Source organism: Cottoperca gobio, chromosome 21, assembly GCF_900634415.1.
Source record: "Cottoperca gobio chromosome 21, fCotGob3.1, whole genome shotgun sequence".
Taxonomy (NCBI): Eukaryota; Metazoa; Chordata; class Actinopteri; order Perciformes; family Bovichtidae; genus Cottoperca; species Cottoperca gobio.
This window is the reverse complement of record NC_041375.1, coordinates 6,489,510-6,506,299: the sequence shown is the minus strand read 5'-3', so window position 1 is coordinate 6,506,299 and position 16,790 is coordinate 6,489,510. Positions and strand designations below refer to the sequence as shown.

Here is a 16,790-nt window from a genome sequence, read left to right as displayed (position 1 = left end):
ACTCTCCACAAGAAAGCAAATACATTTCATTTCATTACATGTCAAACTGTTGCTCTATGTGGCATTCTGGTGAAAACATTAAGTGCATAGAAAATCTAATTAGCCATACTCAAAACCCCTGTGTGGGTGTTCCTAGAATAACTTGACATCAACACATTTGCTCAGCCAGTGTTTGTGTAATTTTTAGGTAATGTTTAACATTATAATGAGGTGTGTCTCAGTACCTATCCACTAAAGCTCTACACTGGTGTGCTACTTGTGGCCCATATGGGACAGGATATGGGACAGAACGACCACTCGACAAACAAGAGTGCATCACAATTTTACACAAGGGTGAATAGATAATGATAGAGGCAGAGAAAGAGAGGATGTTTGTTACTCCCTGCCAGCTCATTCCTGTATATTCTCCACATTGTGCTGGGGCTTGGAGAGTAAATATGCCAAGGTTAGAGAGGCCTAGCTGCTAGTGCGAAGGAATTTAATTGAATTTCCAACGAGTATACTGATGTGAGATATGGATTGAAAATTCAAAATTCTTGTGAGCTGTGTGTATAAGGGACAAATAAATGGAGTAATGGAAGGAAGGAGAAATGGACAAAAAAAAAACATTGGCCAAGTAATAGCAATCCGTTGCATTTGATGCCTTGGTTGTGCTATCTTCCATATTCATATCAAATTTGAGATTAAGAAACAAAGGCGTGAATTATTTAGTGTAGTTGATTAATTTTTCCAGTTTAATAGACAGTGCATGCTGTGGGCCAGGGCTGTGGCTTTGTCATAATGCATTAGTAAAATCAGACTTGAAATAGATGGGTGTCCTCTTTGGGAGGAATAGCCTGCAGTGCTTTCTCTCTGTGTTATTTGAAGTCCAATGTGACTTGCTTTAGGCTAGTTCATCTTATTTCCAGATTAAAACAGGAATCTTTTCTAAGACACAACACAGGAAGGGACTTTTCATAAAAAGCAGATACAGAGGAAGAAAGGCACTAAAGCTGATTCCACACCCTGTTGTTGCCGAAGCAGTAAACTGTGAAAAGCTTGTTGTATATTACTAAGCTGTTCCAAATTCCAGATGTCCAATACTTAATTCATATGGTATAAATCAACATTAACACACAGTACAGTATTTATAGTGAGTTGTATGTCTATACTTTATAAAGAAACAACCCCAGATACTTCCGGTTAGGACTGATAGCTGAAAAGAAATGTTGGTGGTGAAAACTGGTCTGCACTTTGCTCTGTGAACATTTTCAAAAATAACTCAATTTATATTTTCAGAGGGATCAAAATAAATTCTTACCACTGTTTTTGGGCACCAACTGATATGTACCACAGCACATAGTTTTGCTAATTTTAGACTGAATTGTATTTAGGCTGTTTTCTATGGTCATCCAAGACTTAATCAAATACTGATTAACAAAAAATTATGTTTTGTAGAAAAAAAAAGAAAATTCCTCAATGAGGAATACAGTATAATTTGGTTTTGATACAAAAACTTTAAAGAAAGCATTGACTTGTGGGAAATGTGCTTATTCGCTTTGTTGCCAGGAGTCTGATGGGAAGATCGATATCAATCACGTCTGTGAACTATCTTTGGAGCTAGTGCCAAGAGGTGTTTAGCTTAGCATAAGGACTGTAAACAGCTAGCTAGATCAAAAATATGCCTCACACATCAACACACCTCATTTATGTAATCCGTTCCCAAACAGTAAAAACAAAAAGTTGTGGTTTCTCTGTCTAAAATTGCAAGAGTATCAATACCAGCCCTAAACAAGACACAATCAAGTTTCCTGAAGAACAGTACGTTTCTCTAAATATAAAAGACCCTCAAAATGTTGTATTAAATTGCATTTTAATTCAATGCTCAAGAACTACATGCAGAAAATACTCCCTTATGTTCAGTTAAGAGTAAAGAAAATAGACAGGTCACTTTTTAAACAACCTGAATACATTTTTGCACAGCTCTTCTTGACTGCAGATAGGTGACATGACTGAAAGACAGTCAGTGAGCCGGTCAGGCGAGAGCAGAACAGAATGCAGGGTCTAATCCTCTCAAAGCTGGGAAAGATGAAGGTTTAAATCCATAATTCCTCTTTTTAATCCATTCTGAAAGGCTCCGACCCTGTTGGGGACCTTGTTTGTGTATTCGTTAACAGCTGCACACCACCAATGGTAGTTGCACCTGGCTGCAGATGCATCTTGGTACTGCGGCTTGTTCAGGGGGCAGGGAGGCTTTTAGACCAACATTCATGGACAGTCAGGGGCCCATCTTGATTTGCATCCCCAAGATCCATCCCACAGAGCAATGCAAGTGTACATTGTTGTCTGCTCTTGTCTAATTTTAAACTAATGGGAAGCCGGTTCTTGTTAGTGCAGCCCCCTTTTTTTGAGCTTTGACTGCTTACCTGCCCGGACAGTTGACATCTTTAAAATTAAGTAGTTACATTTTGCAAAATGCCTTAGCTACTGTTTTGTCAGGTACTCATTAAGTCACTCAGTCAAATTCATTTTAGCATGTTCTCTGCTGAATTTCCCACAGAGTTTGTTTTAGAAGCCCAGTCACTTATTGTGAATAGTAAAAAAGAAATGTTTTGAGTGACAACTGATTTCCAAACTTTGCCATTGCACCACAAACTACCTGCAAAATGAATGAAGAGAACCGTCACTATGCTGTGACATAAAGCTGCAAGGTCGCATGTGAATCATCTCCACAGCATGCACCAGCATGCCTCAATTACAAATGATCGCTGTCATTCAATTGATTGGGAGGCCTGTAATAAAACCACACTGTTGAGGTTAACCCTTGGTTATTTTTTCTGCTGCTTGTATTTTGTTATAAAGAAGGATATTTACAATCAATGTTTTCTGAATGAGAGGTCAATCCCATCTGAATTAGCTGGATGTTGTTATCTCCCAAATTCAGTTAGATTGAACTCTGCACAAGGTGAATAAGGTGGGATCAATTGTGACTTCAAGGAAGTTAACTAACTACAAGTTTTTTGTCAGTGGAATGTGAATACAAAGTGCTTTGTGTCCTCATTTCCAACTTTTTAAAATATTACTTGATGGGTTTTATGTTTGTTACATGGACTGTGTTTCATGTTTCCTTGCCAATGCCCACCAAGCATTTTGAAAGTATCATTATTTATATCCGTCATTATTCCCCCGTGCCTGATTCATTTTGTCATTCTCGTCACTGGAACAACCGCCCTTGGCTCACTTTTTGGATCTCATCGGCCTTATGGCTGACAAATGACTTGTGAAAAAAGCGATATGGTTTTCTATAGGAAAAAAATAAATAGAAATTGAATCCTGGCCTCTGTCGGCAGTCTCATCTGTCATCTTTCAATATTGATGTCTATTATGTTTATGGATTATTTGGCTGTCTTATGTTCTCTGGCCCAGCTCGCCCTGTCAGATCGGCCACTTGGGACGGCGGCCCATTGATAATGCCATTTTGATTGATGGGTTTCATTGTTTAATTGTCAGCCGTCTTCTTTTAATGGAGCTCCATACACAACTGAAAGATGACATCTTACATGTAGATGAGTCAGAGTTCAAACTGTGTGTACCGCTGGCAATGTGATGCAGATACAATATGACTGTAGCATAGATTCAGTATCATCATCCCGGGCCATTATCAGCTATTTGGCTCATGTTTATGGCTTCCTGTATCACCTTTCAGGGATCACATGTCGGTTTACGGGAAGAAAACAGCCCTCGGAAGATTTATCACAGCTGCCGATAGGCATCATTTTGTTTTGCTTGCATGATGCAATTATTCTGTAGCCTCTATACAACTCTTTAGGGACACTCAATGCAATTAGGTATATGTATAAGTAGAAAGGTATTAAGTACAAAAAGATAAAACTAATGCAGTCTAATCCAACATGCACCTTCATGAAGGTTAGAATGTTCCATGTTACTTGTTTGTTTTAAAGAGTGTTGATTCAATTTAGTGCTGCTGTTATACTGAGAGGTATTTCTAATATAATATCAGATGCCGTACTTAAATGAACTTTTATTTAACATTGTTATTGTCTGCATTGTCTCTGTCTGCTTAAGTAGATCTCAACTCTGTCTGCAGTGAACCTTTTTGAAACATGTCTTTAAATGTATCAACTAAATAAATCTCCACCACAGGTAATCAAAAAACTAGCCTAAACCTTTGTGTCCCCGAACAACCTAATGTCCTTGTTTATGAGAGACAACAAAACATTTGAAAACTTACATAAATAAAAAAATAAATGAACAATGTTGTGGCCTTTGCTAGTGTTGACTCAGTGAAAGTCTATAATACACCTAAATAAATAATTGGCCTTGTGAGTACAGGAATATGTCAAAATAGCATTAATTGAGTGGTCTACCACTACTTAATGCAGATGTCATGCATGTTGAATGCCATATTGTGATGTTACAACACATGGTCTTCACACGTGTCCATATGAACCAAACAAATCAGTGAAATGCTCCAGGGAGTGTGAATAAATCGCTGTTTAAAAATGTTTAGTCTGAACCCAGTCTAGACCTTTTGAAGAGCGGTTTCAGTAACAACAGTAAGCCGTATGGGGTTTACACTGAATCTGTTTTAGCGCCCACACGCATGTAGGATGTCAAGCCCTATCAGAGAAGCGAAAAGAAGAGAAAGAGAAGAAGCAGAGATAGCAAGCGAAGAGAGAGCAGGGCCGGAAAGAAGAGAAGGTAAGCACAGCAACGGAGCAGGACGCCTAATAACAACTATCCTAGCTCCTTTCTCCTAGCTCCTTTCTTCTCCTCTCCTCTCTTCCCCTCTCCTCTCCTCCTCTCTTCTCTCTCTCCTCTCCTCTCTCCCCCTTCTCTCCCTCATCTCTCCTCCTCTCCTCTTCTCATCTCCCTCTTCTTCTTATAACTCCCCAGTTTGTTTGCAACCAAGGTCGTAGTGGTCTTGCTCTGTTTTCTAGGGGTGTGTGGGCTTCATTTATCATCCATATGATAGTGGCATGCTCGAGTGGCAAGCTAGAGTGCCCCAAATCTTGTGTGTGTGTGTGTGTGTGTGTGTGTGTGTGTGTGTGTGTGTGTGTGTGTGTGTGTGTGTGTGTGTGTGCGCGCGCGCGTGTGTGTGTGTGTGTGTGCTCACTCTCTCCGTATGCTCGCTCAAATTAATCATCTCTCTTCTTATCTCTCTTAAACTCCCTTTTTTTTCTTTGTGCCTTTCTGCATGTAAATACAGATGTATCTACATGCAAAAAGGCACCAACACACCATGTCTGAGTCCGTGTACATTACAGTACAGTATGTGTATATGTAGAAATAATATGCTGCACTATACTGTGGTACTATATACTATAATATCCAGCGCAAGAGGAGATGAGGAAAAAAGAAAGGCAGACAAAGAACAAGAAAGAATACAAAAGCAAAACAGAAGAACATTCACCTCTCTTGTCAATATATAGTAGAGGCACCTTTGGCAACAGTTACAGCCTTGAGTCTATGTCAATAGGTCGATCAGCTTGGGGACGAATTGGACACTACAATTCGTCCCCCATTCTTCTTAGCAAAAGGTTGCATGAGGACTGAAATTTGAGCGGCTGATCCCGTCTATTTTGGTGTTGTTAGAGCATAGAAACAGCCATAAAGCAGCGACAGGTGAATCACCCTGCTAACAGTGTCTTGGTGTCATTTTATCCATGAAACCTTGCAGCAAATAAAGATGGCCTTCTTCACCAGTGCACTTCTTCCTCTATTGGACTACTTCAGGGAGATTTACTATTGTGTCATGTTGTTTACATTTATTTGTAATTTACCTCTCTGTACGCTGAAGAACATTCAGTGCCTTTGTGATTCTCTTCATTTCAAAGCAATTCTCTATATCAGAAGGATGACTGTTGGTAAAGCTCTTATACAGAGTCTTCCCTCTGAATGCATTGTGGATGTAGTTGACATGCTTGCTCTCTGGTTGGTACTTTTCATAAACTAGTCTCAAGGTGTATACAGACTGAATGCAAGCTGCATGTGCAGATAAGGTTGATAGAAAAACATGGGCGGAGATGAACAAATATGGATTCGTAGTGGGCTGCTGGAATAGAATATATTGGAGTTATATGGAGACAAAGAGAAGTCTGGAGGAAAGTAATATAAAGAATTGGAGTTCCTAGAGATCATTTATCAGTGAGCTAGCTAACAGCTCCAGCTAACAGCTGTGCTACTGTACTTGCACATGGGAATGCACATTCATTTATTTCCATTTTATTATAATTTGATATATCATCACAGTGCACAGTGTGGCTGTTCCTGCTTTTATTTTACAACTTACAGTAGCAGTAAAAACCTTTCCCATTTCTGTGGGCGAAGGTGGGTGAGCGCATGGCCAGTGGAATCTCGGGGTTACGTAGAAGTCACAGTGTTGACTTCTATTGTTTTTATGTTTTGGTTTTTTTTGGCCTCCATAAAATGTGTTCTTTCAGACTAGTGAGAAGAAAACATCTTTCATATTCATAGCCTCATTTATATAACATTTTATTCCTAGAAACACAGAGGCATTTTATTTTTTATGGCTGTTGACATGATGGAGGGATGTAAAGAATCTCCATAATACCCCCTGTAAAAAACATTCAACAAAATGTAACAATAGTTTTTAACCTGCTTTTATCCAATGTTCGGATATCTTTTCTGAAAATGATGCGAATGAACACATACTTGATAAGCTAACGCCTAATTTGCATATTTAAAATAAAACATTTCAGAAAACTTGTAATTAAATATAAAATCGTCTTAATGTAATTAATCAACTGGTGATATCTATTTTAATTTTATATTTAGCCTTTATTTATACTAGGGCATCTAAGAGCGCGATTAATCTGGGTTAATTTTTTGGTCGCGTTATTTATTCTGTGATTAATTAATCGAAATGAACGCGTTAATTCGACAGCCCTAATTTATACAGGTAAAGTCTCATTGAAACACAGGGTCTCATTCTCAAGAGAGACCTGATCAGATGGTAACAGTACCATACAGGTTACAGATTTACAGGACACTAAACTCAGATTAGTTAAAGTGTTTACCTTATTCACCTGGGGTGTCTCCCCTAACAGCGTGGCCAAGCTCCAGACACCAGTAAGGGAATTAAAGACACTCCTTAACCCCGCATTGGAAGCTCTACAGCACCTTTGTTAATGATCCACCATTTTTTGCTACTCTGTCATTTTATCTCTTATCCTGCTCATCTCTTCCTGGTAACTTCATCTTGTTTTTATTTATTTTCTCTTTTTCATCTCCCCTGTTCCTGTTGTGCGAGAGTCACACAAAAGCTACGCTTAGGAGACATTATTGTGTTTATTAACATGGACTGCTTAACACAAAGGGAACAAAGGGAAGAAAGGATTTGATGGAGATGAAGGTGAGGCTATAGGACAGTAGTCACGGAGGAGGCTCCTCGACCGGTCTGGCCCGAGCATGGATCGATACGAGGTGATGTAGGAGCTGGTGGGGGGTGATCGCGGGGGCAGTAGATGGGCTAATCATTTCAGTCATTACCCACCCCCAGTCCCCTGATTCTAGGGATTAGCAGACGCAGAAACAGAGGAGAGGTTGTGTTAGTGCTACAGGAGACTCTATCGGGGATTTGAGGAGTGGAAAACACTGCATGTCCCCAGTCGCCTTTGGTAATTGTGCCTGCAGGACCATGTATGGGGAAGAGTGTGTGCAAGAGTGTGCATACAAGACGTGTTAGCTGTAGTGTTAGCGAGCAGAGGACACAAAAAAGAGGGAAAGGAGACATTGTTGGCATTTGCGTCATGCATGGACAAGCACACGTGTTAGAAATACAAGCAGGCATTACAGAATCGTGTACAGTCCCCCCCTCTTTCTCTCTCGCAGGAGAGGAGAGTCGTGGGAGAGCTTACATGCTTGCCTGCCCACAAGCCTTTATGTGGAGCTGATCATTTGACAGTACAGAGCAGCACAAGAGACTTACTCCAGTGCCCGCGAGAGCCCAGTGAAAATATCACACACCATGACATACACGACGGGTGGAAATAAGGGAAATTACATTCACGTCAGTGGTCAAAGTGTCACAACTGGCTAATTCAATCAGCTGCAGTCCCAGCATCTACCTTAAACTCTGATGTGAGACAATAAAACAAGCCCATGTAATTGAACTGCCATGCACACTTGAACACTTGAACAAGACGGACAACACACCTTGAAAGTATATGAATTAAGAAACATGGGTTTGTAGGGATTGGTGGCTTTAGTGAGTTTAGAAGGGGAACTTTATCTATTTTGCTTAGGACATGGACATGTAGGGAGAAAATATGCTATCCAGTTGCATTATGGTGAGTTTAGAGTTTTAGGAGCATGAACCATACTAAGGAATAAAAGTACTCTAGCTGACATGAGACAAACTTAAAATAAACTCACTATTGAGAAGCTACAACAGCATATATGTTACTACATGTTTCTTTATTTTTTAGTTTTCAGTACAATTTTCTTTGATTAAGAAAAGACTACAATGCCCAGACCTTTAGTCAACTAAAACTGAAGTAAATAAAAACAGGATGAGGTTGACTAAATATCATAAAAGGTTTCTACCTCCTCACTGCTGTGAAACTATAAGCCAAAAATGATTTTACAGGCCATTATTTTGAGACTCCTTCACTTTATTCTGTACAAGAAAGCTGCTTAATTATCTTATCAAAGAGTGAAACCTTTAGAGAAAATGTCTGAATGTCTGAAGCTGCGGTGAAACTTTGAGCAGATTAAAATCTAGAATTATAAATGAAAGTATTTGCTGAAATGGCTTTTTGCTGGGAACACTAAAGACGATTGGGCGTTCAGGCTCCACTGGTGGGCTACGTGCCAACGCAGCTTTCACACCTTGTAGTCCTGTGACCTGAAGGTAAAGCGAACCAAAGCTGTAAATACAGAACGTACATCTTGCCACCTGACTGCAAATGTTCCACATTCAGGGGACATGATGTCTCACCGCCATGGCTGCCTTCCAACACCTGCCGCTTCAGACACCGCTTCAAAAGGAAAAGAAAGCAAAGGAACTTTTCAATATTGAAGGCCTCATTGTGTGTTTGGACACAGGCAAATAAAGCTGTTGGCTGAGATTATCCCAACAGCTTCATTCTCACAACCCAAGCTGAGAGTTATGGAGAAGGAAAGTCACATGCTAACCAGATTCAACTATGAAAGACAGCAAAGAAACATTAACTGATTTTGACCTTAAAATAGGCATCAAACCCTGTGGAAAATCAGGTTAAACCTCTCTACCAGAGTTATTTCCAGTCCATCCAGCGGATCACAAGGAATGACAACAGTTTCAGAAGGGGAAATGAAAGTGGCGACACAAGGGAGCAATGCATGGTGGCATCAGTGCGTATGTGTTGGGGAGATTAAAGATATGACTTGTGGAAATGATGCCAAGTTCCACCTCTTTGTCTTCTTTTCCATAGTTGTCCTCATGGGCTCTAGTAAGTTTAAAAATAGAGCTTTTCTAATGGAGAAGAGGGCCGAGGGGAAAGAGAAGAAGAGCAAAAGTGTGCAGAGACTGGAGGAGTCCTCTGTGGTAGGAGAATGCAATTTGAGATTGGCCAGATTGCTTTTTTTTTTTCTCCCTTCCTTGTCCCCCTCGGCCGCTCATGAGGCGTGATGTGCACCGGGGCCCATAAGCCACCATAAGCCTGACGCCAGTACCCATCCCGCCACCAAGGAGGCGCACTCACAGCGCAAGAAAATCAGCGTGATGAAATATAAGAAGGACTCTAGAAAGATCAGTGGGGATATTGGGAGTGATAGATGAGAGTCAGGCGAGGAGAGTCAGTAGGGTGGGGAAAAGGGAAGGAGTGAAAGGATAAAGGAGATGGCTTCAGGTGGGATTATGGTGAGATATGGTAGAATATAAATGTGCTTGAGTTGTCCAAGGCTGATTTCTCACGGTCACATTGCATTGTGAGAGGTGTATTGTTACGGGCCTTTGTTACAGGTTTGTACTCCCTCTGAATGAACCAGTCGGGTGTTGAGACAAATATAGCCACAGACACGTTGTTACAAATCTGTCACGGAAGAAACACGCGTTAAACTCTTTCTCTTTCTGTCACCTTTAGGAGAAGATGGCTCAGCAGAGACGGCGCAGAAGGAAACGTCCACCTGCGATATTTGCCAGTTTGGGGCTGAATGCGATGTGGACGCAGAGGATGTTTGGTGAGTTTGCACATACAAAATCCCTTTTTGTCAAAGCCATGTGACACCAGTTGACTTACACAGCTAGACTCAAGTCAGCTTCACACCTTTTTGACATCTTCTATCAAAGAAATACCTCCTATATTTGTCATTTCAAACATTTTAGTAAGTATGAACACTAAGACTTTAGATTAGAACTCTTCTTTATATACAGGCACACATCCGCCGCTGAACACCCACTGAGGTTTAGTGCATGGTTGACCATTTCATTTAACCCCAATTACTGGAGCAGGGCACCGAGAGAAAGGAGATTTTCGCTTATTCTGGAAATCCAATTACTATCCTTACAGGACTTGCCAATGTCAGGCCAAAAATGACTTTGACTCACACAAGGGAAACTAGTTCAGTGAAGAAATAACGTTTGTCATGAATTTAACCGTTTATTGCAGATGAAACGGATGAAGGTATGTCATTGGCTCCCCCACATGCATTAGAAAAGAAACATCCTCAGGGGTACATAATAAACACGCGGGTGCAGAGCCCAATTAGATGAAGCCTCAACTGGTGAACTGTTTCCAGCACCAGACTGTCGCATCACTGTATTTGCTTTCTACAGCATGAATGGACCTCAAATGAACCAACACTGATACTGATTTGTTGTGGAACAAAGATCAGCTGGTATCAGCAAAAGGAAGGGCAGTGCTTATAAGAAATCCCAGACGTGCTGCTAGAAATTAGAAGTGCCCTGAGAGTATGACTCTATCAAACCGCCTGATGTAATGGAAAGATAATGTACCCGAGTGTGCAATAACCGTAATGCCAACGAATGGTTTCATGATGCATTCTGAGCCTTGTTGCAAATACCAAACAGCTGGAGTCCACTCCTCCTGATGCCACCCACTTTCACAAATGCACCTTAATATTCTACTAAAACACAGAAATGGATTTATTGCCATTTTCTTAATCCCCCAAGGAAGAATTCATAAGGTCACAACAGTCCAATGTACTGTCGATGATGGGTACACACAAGACTGAAAACATAAAAGAAAATGGAGCCTCAAGCATGTGCAGCATAAATGGAACAAAGGCAATTACACAACATATACAGTGGACGTTTGCCCCCACAATAAGAAGACAATGGGTAAGACAAGAGACGCAGCCAAAGTCAATAATGTATCTCGTTAAGAAAGCGGTTTACATGAACAGACAAATGAATATTTCTTCTTGTAAAATGGAAACACTTTAATCTTTCAAAAGCCCCGAGGTGTTTTGACAAGAATATTTCTGGCGAATAATCAGACAAGTGATTGCAACCCAACAGCAGGTAATTTTCATCAAACCAAACCAACTGCTGGTGTAGCATAGGATCATTTTTGATTAAAATGACAGGTTGTTCCAATCAGGCGGAAGTTGATTTTTAATCAAACAAAACCGTCAGTTAATCAAACAATGAGTGGAGACATGACTGTAATCAAAAGCAAGATAAAGTGAGGTGTAAGACACTATATAAAGGGTTTTAGGGTATGTGGGACTCAAGGTAGTCTGCTAATCAGAATGAAGTACCATTTTATTTATTCAGTATTCAGTTTGGCGTTTTATTCATGTTAGTCACGTTTTGTTTAGGACTGTTCTGTTTTTTTTCATTTAGCCCCAATCAGTCATGGGTGATGTAACCATCCTGCCGATGTTTTTTCCAGCCAACATAGAAGAGGTGCAAAGAGCAGTTAACTTAACTTTTGTCGTGTTGATCCAATAATATTCAGTTTTAAATTAGTTGTTTTTACATTTTGGGAAATCCGCTTCATCACTTTACTAGAGTGAAACCAGAAGATCGATACCATTCTCAGATATGAGTGCTATCAATCTTGTCATTTAAAGGGATAGTGCGGATGTTTTGAAGTGGGGTTGTATGAGGTACTTATCTATAGTCAGTGTATTACAACAGGAGATGACAATCATCACGCTCCCAGTTTGGAGAAACAGACAGGAGTACCAGCAGGAAGCTAAGCAATGTACTGCTGTGGACGGGGCCGCAGCAAAGACGTATTTTAGCAACCTACAAGAAAGACCCACCTAAAAATAATCATTATCTTTTTAAGTGTTTAATGTTTAGAATATTTTCAACAACCTTTGCAGCTGCGTCGATCCCATCAATGCTAGTCACCATTTTTCTGTTTGTATGTACTATTTGTTTGTCTTTGGCATAGGAAGATGACTTCCACATTCTTAATCCCACGTAAAAAGTGCTGCGGGTGATTGCCCCCAACATTAACATCTTTGATTTGCTGAGCAATGTGAGCAGCAATTCAGAGGTCTGGAACCAGGCTCGAAGGGTTATTAAACCCACCATTCGTGAATGCATTACTTTTCAAAATGTAAACAAATGTTGAGACGCTTGTATCTGCTGGAGGCATCAACAACATTCTATGTTGCCTTTAGAGCAGGGGTCTTCAACCTGGCGGAAATGTATTTTAGTTCACCCCTCTCCTTTCCTCCACTCTGTCTCTGAGTGTAGGTGTGTGTCGCCGCCCTTCGCAAAGTACAGCGGAGGAGGGAATGTGAATGGCAAAGCAAAAAAATTAAATTGTAATAAAAAAAAGATTTTTTTATTTTTTATTGCTTTATCTATAAACATTTTGGCGACCCCCCTGCAGTACCTCCGCGGACCTATGCTTTAGAGAAATAAACCATCAGTCTGCTCTTCACTGCATCATAACATCAATACATTTCCATGTTTTTGTTAAACTTTTTACACCTGATTATTATGCTTCTACAATTTGACAGCATAAAATAATTATCATCATTAATGACTAACGATCTGGATTCAAAAGAGGAAAAGAAAATGTGCTCAGTGATGTGATTGAATCACTGTATGTTGGTTGAACCTATTTTGGCCCCCGCTGCAGCGAAGAGTCTTGCTATCCTTACACCATCTTCTGTAGTTCTCTGTACTCTGGAGGCAGGCGGCCGGCAAAAAAGACCAATTTACCCCTCAAGGATCAATAAAGTGTCGCAAAAAGCCATTTAGATCCATCTGTGGTGTAAAACTGTAATTACTCAGAAAAACTCATGCTTTCAACCCATCAATAGCACCCATCAGTGTTGATAGAATTAAAGCAGAGAAGGAGCAAATAGCGAGCTGATCATGGGGAGAGGCTGGAGGGACACTTGTTGTGTGAACGCTGGCTTTACACATACTGAGAAAGGAGGGAGGGGCTTTTCAAAGCTGGCACTTGTGTCCTTATTAAAGCCCATTCTTAGGAAAGCAAGAGAGAATGTCAATGAAAAGCCAGACACACGACAAGTCACAGGCCAAAAGGCAAAGTGGGAGACTGTCTTTATTGTCGTTGAGCTGGGTGCATCCACACACACAGTATACAGAAAATCCACTGGAAGTCCTCCACACATTACTGACATTCAGATTGTGAGACAACGGGACACTGGGCATAGACGTGAACAAGCCCTCCCCCCCACCTACATCGAACAAGACACGCAGAATGAATCTGTGGTGGTTTTGTTTTGCGTTGGTTGAGTCACGCCTCTTCTTGGTCATTTTGTGTTTTCTTTGTGTAGGATTCGCATCTGTTTGTAGTTGTTTTGCATCTCTTTATGATTTTTTTTGTCTTTTTGTGGCCGTTTTTTGGTCCTTTTGTATCTCTTTGTGGATGTGACTCCTTGCACTTGTTTTGAGTCTCTTGGTGGAGGTTTAGCATCTTTGTGTGGTTGCGGTGTGACTTTTGAAGTCTCTTTGAGGTTGTTTTGTGACTCTTTGTAGTCTTTTTACATTGCTTTGTTATTATTTTGTGACTCTTTGCACTTGTTTTGAGTATCATTGTGGTTGTTTTGCATCTCTTTGTAGTCTTTTGATTGCCTTTTCAACAAGAACTCCACATACTCAACTTACAATAACAGCCTCCTGACCCCTTGGGCCTTTGGGTCCGTACCCTGGAGACCCGATCAGCTATCCACCCATGATCACTGATTTCACAATGTTTAGTGCCACAAAGCACTTCAATAATATTTCCGTGTGTGTGGTCTTACTCAAATCATTTATATACATATCTATATTGTATATATATATATATATATATATATATATATATATATATATATACTGCATACCCCCTCCTCTCTCTTTCTCCATTTTATTTCTGTTTGCTGAGCTTTCTTATTTTTTCAAAGGATTACAGTGAAATTTGAGGCTAAGGATTATGAAAATCAATGCTATGTTCAGTTGCAATACGGTTTGCTACTGAGGATTTGTACACAACACAAGGCAGTCATTAGATATGTTGACCTCAGCTGCTGTGTGTGTGTGTGTGTGTGTGTGTGTGTGTGTGTGTGTGTGTGTGTGTGTGTGTGTGTGTGTGTGTGTGTGTGTGAGTGTGTGTGTGTGTGTGTGTGTGTGTAAAGTGGCCTTTTCAGTTGGTAGACAGCAGACAGTCTGGGGGCGGGGGGCTTTGATGGGAGGGTAATAATTGCAGGGAACTAATCAATACGACACATCCTGCTAAGAAAGATTCCTCGTGCACATGTGGCATACACAGTCTGATATATAGTACACGCATTCACACGCACCACTAACACTTCTCTACATGCGTGCAGAAGAAGGTGTGAAAGAATAATTTGCTGTGTGTGTGTGTGTGTGAGAGAAAAAGGGGGGAAAACGGAGTTTATCACGAAATGATCGCTGTCTAACGCATGTATATGAACGCCTGTCTGCAGGTGTTCAAGTGTGTGTGCGAGTAGCATTAGGATGTGTTGACGCACTGCAGTCTAGCAGTATAGTGCCTATTGTGGAGAAAGTGAGAGGCCTCATTAAAAATGTATGAAGCCCACCGACCAACAGCGGCCTCTTGGGATGGCTGAGACTCTGAAAGGCCTTTACGATGGGAGGCTGTGGGGGGTAATGTGCACGTATACATGTACATGTGTGTAGTGCTCAGCCTATACTCCCTGTGTGGAAATTTCCTTTTAGCTCAGAGGCTCTTAAGATTCATAGATTCTTAGTTCCTCACAATTCTTTTTGCTGCCTCCTTTCATGATAACAGTATTCTCATTTAGATACTTTGTATGATAACGCACACTTTAATTATAAACCTAATCTTGTCTTGAGGGGGGCAATTGCTAAATTAGAGTCTGTGTTTTATAATCTTTAAAGGTTAAAAATATCATGTGGTATCTAGCTGTGCAGATACTTTTGGCTTTAACTGTGTGGTATTTGCACCCACCTTAATGCAATGAAAGGAGGGGCATACAGTATATCCTCTTAGAGGAAGTGACACTTATAGGTACACTGTCCATGATCTGATGAAAACAACTGATGGTAGGTAAATTTGTAACTAGAAGGACACTCAAAATATAATGGGTTGTTTATTGGACCACGCTACTCCCTTCTACCAAGTTTTATAAAAATTGGGCCAGTAGTTTTACCGTAATTCTGTTGAGTGACAACCAACCGAACCAAACACATAACCTCCTTGACAGGTAACAATGAGGGCTGTCGAATTAACGCGTTAATTTCGATTAATTAATCACAGAAACAAATAACGCAACAAAAAAATTAGCGCTCTTAGACGCCCCTTGACTCTTTACGTCAACGGCGCGGCGCGGCCACAGCAGCGACATCGTCATGAGGTGACATCGTCAACACGATGAAGCGGATGAGAAAACGCTACTTGGCCCAGTGAATGGAAAATTTACATTTAATAAACGCCCGGATGGAACTGTAGATAGGAACACCATTCTGTGCGATTCCGGTGCAGAATTCTTTTTTCCGTATCATCGGAGAACTTTTAGCCTGACATATCATCTCAGAGCAGCTAGCTCGGAGCTAGCTAGCACCAAGGTGAGCGACCAGCCTTGTCAAAGCTCTCGACCAGGCGTTCAGAAGCAGAATTAGTAAATCTACCTCTGACAGATTAACCAACTCAGTCGCATGGAGCTCCAACAGCAAATATTGATATATGGGATAAATTAATCACAACGCTTGTAATTAATTAGATAAATGTTGTGTATCGCTTGACAGCCCTAGTAACAATACAATATATTGTGATTCCATTCAGTATAAATCTATTTAGTTATGATTAAACAGGGTTTGATATTTTATATTTTATATATATTTTATGTTTTAATTATCTGTAACTAAGAGAAAATTCACATCAAATACTGAATAAGAAATACCCGAGAAAATGACACCAACAACAGTTACCATGGGAACGACTGGGAACTTTTAGTTTTTTGCATAAATGCTCCAAACCGTTATTGTTTGCATATAAACAGATCAGTATCCTAAATGTAGTATTTTTTTACAATATTATACGGGCACATGTCCTTGTAAATTAAATATCTTAGGCCTTCAACCAAGAGGAGTTCGGAGCCAGTGCACTTTTAAATTAGCTGCTGCGAGATCTATTTTGCCACCGGTACATTTTATGATCTCACTTTGTGTTTTCATACTGAAAATTCAATGTAAAGCTTTCAGGCAGTGTTGTATATGGTAGAGTCTGACATTTCTTCTAATTCAGGATTTTTATTTTTTTCAGTGAAAAGCTCGCCATTAGTAAATCAATAAAAAAGCTATCGAGAGACAGACGCACATCAGAGACACAGAGTGAGAGAGTGTT

General features: G+C 40.3%; 1 protein-coding gene across 4 annotated transcripts in view; it reads left to right on the top strand.

Moving 5' to 3' along the window:
• tmeff2a (transmembrane protein with EGF-like and two follistatin-like domains 2a) overlaps positions 1-16,790 on the top strand; it is a 97,651-nt gene that overhangs the window by 68,991 nt on the left and 11,870 nt on the right. For all 4 annotated transcript variants that reach the window (XM_029459632.1, XM_029459631.1, XM_029459630.1 and 1 more), the window contains exon 5: positions 10,089-10,185. In XM_029459632.1, coding sequence (XP_029315492.1) covers positions 10,089-10,185 — 97 coding nt within the window. The remainder of the gene's footprint in view (positions 1-10,088; positions 10,186-16,790) is intronic.